This window comes from Helianthus annuus, chromosome 7 (assembly GCF_002127325.2).
Source record: "Helianthus annuus cultivar XRQ/B chromosome 7, HanXRQr2.0-SUNRISE, whole genome shotgun sequence".
NCBI classification, from domain to species: domain Eukaryota; kingdom Viridiplantae; phylum Streptophyta; class Magnoliopsida; order Asterales; family Asteraceae; genus Helianthus; species Helianthus annuus.
Genome location: NC_035439.2, coordinates 96,120,022 through 96,125,092, shown reverse-complemented (window position 1 = coordinate 96,125,092; position 5,071 = coordinate 96,120,022). Strand labels below are relative to the sequence as shown.

The following is a 5,071-nucleotide window of genomic DNA, read 5'->3' as shown; positions in this document are numbered from 1 at the left end:
TAATATTATTTAACACCGTTTTACGCCCCGTCACAACGCGGGGTGTGCTTTGAGGGGTTTTCAAAGAAAAAATGGTTATGCATATGGTTGTCGTAACGCTGGCTTTGGGGGTTTTCCAAAAAAATTGATTTTTTTTTTACTTTTCACCTAAAAGGATTTCATAAATTACTTTAACTCAAAACTATTTGTTTTTTTACTTTTAACCCAAAACTTTTTATCTTTTGCAATCTATCCTCATAACTTTTTTTACTTTCAACTTTGGTCCTTTATAGTTTTCATTTTCCGCAAATTTTTCGCTTTATGCTTGGTTCTAAATTTTGTGACTTAGCACATTGCAAAGTGCATCTTTGGTTTAACGTTTTTACGTTTCGTTCTAAATTTTGCGATTTAACACGACGCAACGTGCGTGTGTGGGTGAACGTTTTTACATCGTCTATTTTTTCCCCGTTTGACAGGTTTAACATAACGTGCGGGTCCTAGATTGACTTAGTTATAACTAAAGAATCCCCGCCGCATTGCGGCGGGTAGCAATCCTAGTTGTATATAATTTTTGAAGACACTAACAATCCGGAATACATTAAAACCTTTATAAATTAATAATGTTTGGACCGAGATATTTTACTAATTTAGCGAGATATTATTATATCGATAAATTAATAATTTATTAATTTAAAGTGATACGTATAACCTTTAAATTTTCAAGTCCAATGTACATTCATATTTTTTTTGAACAACCAACAGAATTAATTTGTGTGTGTACATTCACAAATTAATTGAATTTGTTAAGTTCATTATATTTTAATACAAACTGTTAGTTCATGGTACCAAAAAAATAAATTACAAAAATAAGTTACAAAAACATCTTTTAGTAATTATTAATTTATAGTTTCGTTAGGACCAATATATTTACACTGGGATTTAAAAAAAAATATTATCTTATTATTTTATCAATTATGGTCCGATTTTGTACTGGTCCCAAGTTGGGACTGGACAAATTATTAATTTTATTGAGGTTATTAATTTATCGAGTATTACTTTATAGAGGTTTTATTGTATATACCATATACATATATACATAGAAACATATGTAGAGAAAGTATAATGTACTTCAGGGCTTAACCTACATTAACATACATGACAAAAAATATAACATGCGTTATTATCATAGAACGTGCGTGATTATAGTCCCATGCGTGATTATGTGGTCTCATGCGTGATTATGTGGTCCCATGCGTGATTATGTGGTCCCATGCGTGATTATACCCCTGATCCAACGGTTACCATTGTCTCCTACGTGATGTATGATAAGGCTTTTTGTATGTTAACCTTTCTCAACATATGTAATTGATACCACACATTATCTTCTATATTACATTTACAATGAGCGGTAATAGTTGTCATCTGCAATTGGTGAATAATGGCAGCAGCCACTTTGTTTTGTTTTTTTTTTCACAACTGTAATTATATTATCCTTATATATAAAGAGTACTTTGAGGAGTAGTGCTAGACACCTGTTTGACACTTCCCATTGGTCCAACCAATTTACGATTTTATTCCTGGTTTAAAATTACGCTTTTATCCTTAGTTCAAAATTACGTTTTTTCCTCTCGTTCAAAATAAAATTATGCCTGTACCCCAACTTAAAATTACGATTTTCCATCGGTTCAAATTACGATTTTTTCTCGAGTTAAAAATTACAATTTTGCCTGCAGATCAAAATTACGTTTTGCCTTCAGTTCAAAATAAAATTATACTTTTACCCCTGCTAGAAATTACGGTTTTGCCCTCAGTTCAAAAATATGATTTTGCCCCCGTTTAAAAAATTCTAATTTCGCCCTCAATTCAAAATTACGTTTTTGCCCACAGCTCAAAATAAAATTATGCTTTCGCCACCAACTCAAAATTACGATTTTTCCCTCACTTCAAAATTTTGAATTTGTCGCAAATCAAAATAAAATTAATGGTTTGCCCAGCCAAAAATTAGGATTTTGCCCTTAGTTCAAATTCCAAGTTGTTGGCTGACACTCCCCCATTGATCCGGGTATTTTACGATTTTACCCCAACTTCAACATAACGAATTTGCCCCTGTGCAAAATTACGATTTTGCCCCTGGTTAAAATTTACAGTATTGCCATCACTTTAACTTTTGGCAAATTACGATTTTACCCCAGTAAAAAAAATACAATTTTGCCCTCAGTTTAAAATTAGAGTATTGCCATCGTTTTAGTTTTTTTTAGCTAAACTATAGAAGTTTTTTTCTTTTAATTGGTTGACTCGATTTATTTATTTATTTTTTTTCGTGTCAAGGAGCTGTCTAACACTCGCTCATTAGTTCTAAAAAAATACAATTTTGCCCCGAGTTAAAAATTACGACCTTTCCATCATTTTAGTTTTTTTCATTCTAGCAAAACTATTGTAGTGTTATTTAATTGGTTGAGAATTACTTGGTCTATCGCCCGGCAACGCGGGCGAGGCATCAACTAGTATACCAACAATTCTCAATATATTTTAAATCAATTTAAATTGTATACCACATATATACCTAGAAACACATGTATTGATATAGGATGTGAATGCTCTAAGATGCATTATTGTTTTTTAACACTTAAAATACTATAAAGATTAAGAAAGGATGATTATTACAATATTATTAAACTAAGAAATAGATACATATATATGTTATAGATATATTTATAAATTCACTTAAATCATATTTTGCAATATTATTATATATTACTTTTGACTACTGAATTTTAGACCAACAATCCTTAATAAACTTACAAATCGATAAGTAGGATGAACCATTTTCGCTTATTGCCTTGTCTGTGCCGTCCTTCAAAATGTCTACTTTCATTTTCATTGCTTTTCCTTCTTCACCCTCCACTAAATTCATCACCATCCTAGCAATCTGCTCTCTATCGACCACTTTCTCGGTAGGTGACACCTCCGGCCTCATTGCCACCTTCAGCTCCTCCGTTAACATGGCTGCATTCATCTTTTGCTCCGCATACAACGGCCATGCAATCATCGGCACTCCACTCGTAAGACTCTCTAACACTGAGTTCCATCCACAGTGTGTCAAGAACCCTGCGACAGACGTGTGATTCAAAATCTCCATCTGTGGGGCCCATGATGGCACCACAAACCCAACATGTTTATTTCGTGTCAAAAAGCCTTCTGGAAGATAGTCAAATGTAGCGTCTGATTGACCATCACTAAAAAAAGAACCGTCTGGACGGTGTCCGGTCGGTGGCCTCACCACCCAAACGAATCTTTGTCGGCTCAACTCCAAACCCCAAGCCAACTCTTTAATTTGCTCGGCTGACATCGTCCCTCCGCTTCCAAACGACACGTATATAACCGACCGGTTTGGTTGCTTGTCGAGCCACTCAATGACCCCATCCTTTAACACAACCAGTTCCGGTTCGTATCTTTTATTTACCGGTCCAACTGTGTAAACCGGTTTGTACTTCACCACTGACCGTAAAATCTCATTGGTTCGTAGTGCGTCAAGAGATTGAGGTTCAAGATCTTCCCACGTGTTTATTAACAAGCCATCTGCCAAAGTTACACGAACCGCGTAGTCTAGGTAAACATTATACGTTTCATCATACCGGTTCGGCAAGGGGTCCGTAACATCTTCCGGTCGGACCGGTTTGCACCCGGGTATCTCCAACGGCTCTTTCTGGTCCACATATTCACCCACCACTAGCTTATCCAGCACTGGAGAGTAAGTGAAGAGTGCCGTGAACCATGCATTCCCAGTTACAAACACGTACTTGGGTATCCCCAGTTCTTCCGCGATGACACACGACTCGATGGCGAAAATATCGCCAACGAGGACGTGGGGACGGGAGTCCAGTGCGGAGATGGTGGTACGGATGGCGGGAATAGTTTCCCGCATCATAACGCAAAGTTGCAGGATAACTTGGGCGTCGGGTGGAGCGACGCCAGAGACGTCAGCAGCTGGGATTTGGATGACAGAAAGGTGGTTGTGGGTGGTTAAGGAAGTAATGAGTTGGGATAGAGAGTGTGAGGCGGTGGCAGTGACGGCGAGAACGGTGACACGGAGGTTGTGGTGGGTGGCAAGACGGTGGCCGAGTAATAATATTGGGAGTAAATGGCCAGCGCCGGGACTTGCAAGCATTGCTACGTGCAGTTGTTTGTGGGCCATTGTTTGAGATAAAGGATGAACAAGTTTTGTGGTGGAGTTTTGGTCTGCTCAGAGTACTCTATCTATATTGTTTTAATTTAATATCACATGTACCCATGTGAATGTCATCCACCAAATATATATATTCTATTTTTATATATTTTTTTATTATAGGTTTCAATAATTTAATTTAATAAATATTACTTGTACCTACAATTCTACAAACACAGCATGGGAATAGTGCAAGATAGTTGTTGTCTGGCGCTCTTCTAGTGCTCCAATTAATTTATAATTTTATCCTCGATTTCCGTCATGCCATTCACCATTATTCTATCACTCACAAACTTTTCTAGTAGAAATGCACATCACTCACCACTACACCCAACAATTTTCCTCCCAACCAACAATTACCCTCACAACACTCAAATCATCATGCGTAAAAAAAGCACGCGTTATAAAATTTCGTGCGTGAAAAACGAAGGTGGAGGAGGTGTTTTACAATTTTCCACGCGTGGAAAAAATCCATCACGCACAAACTTTCCCCCATCCTGGGTACCCTAACTACAAATACAAGATGGTGGAATAGTGCAAGATAGCTGCTGTCTGGTACTCTCCTGTTGGTCCAATCAATTTTCGATTTTATCCTAGCTTTAAAATTACGCTTTTGCCATCAGTTTAAAATTACGTTTTTGCCCTCAGTTAAAAATAAAATTATGTTTTTACGCCCAGCTAAAAATTACAATTTTGCCCTCGTTTAAAATTACGTTTTTTTCCCGTTTAAATATACAATTTTGCCAAGATGGGGGAATAGTGTCAGGCTGCTGCCACCTGGCACTCCCTCATTGTTACAACCAATTTACGATTTTATCTCCGCTTTAAAATTACGCTTTTATCATCAGTTCAAAATTATGTTTTTGC

At 36.8% G+C, this 5,071-nt stretch overlaps 1 protein-coding gene across 1 annotated transcript; it reads right to left on the bottom strand.

Moving 5' to 3' along the window:
• Positions 1–2,611: 2,611 nt before the first annotated feature.
• Positions 2,612–4,269, bottom strand: LOC110877324 (anthocyanidin 3-O-glucosyltransferase 5). The gene has a single exon (XM_022125472.2). It carries the CDS (start codon positions 4,172–4,174, stop codon positions 2,744–2,746), a length of 1,431 nt encoding a protein of 476 aa, XP_021981164.1. The 5' UTR covers positions 4,175–4,269; the 3' UTR covers positions 2,612–2,743.
• Positions 4,270–5,071: the final 802 nt, after the last annotated feature.

Excerpts from the sequence above, each read along its gene's own strand:
- LOC110877324 (XM_022125472.2), bottom strand. The coding sequence starts at position 4,174 with ATGGCCCACAAACAACTGCACGTAGCAATGCTTGCAAGTCCCGGCGCT.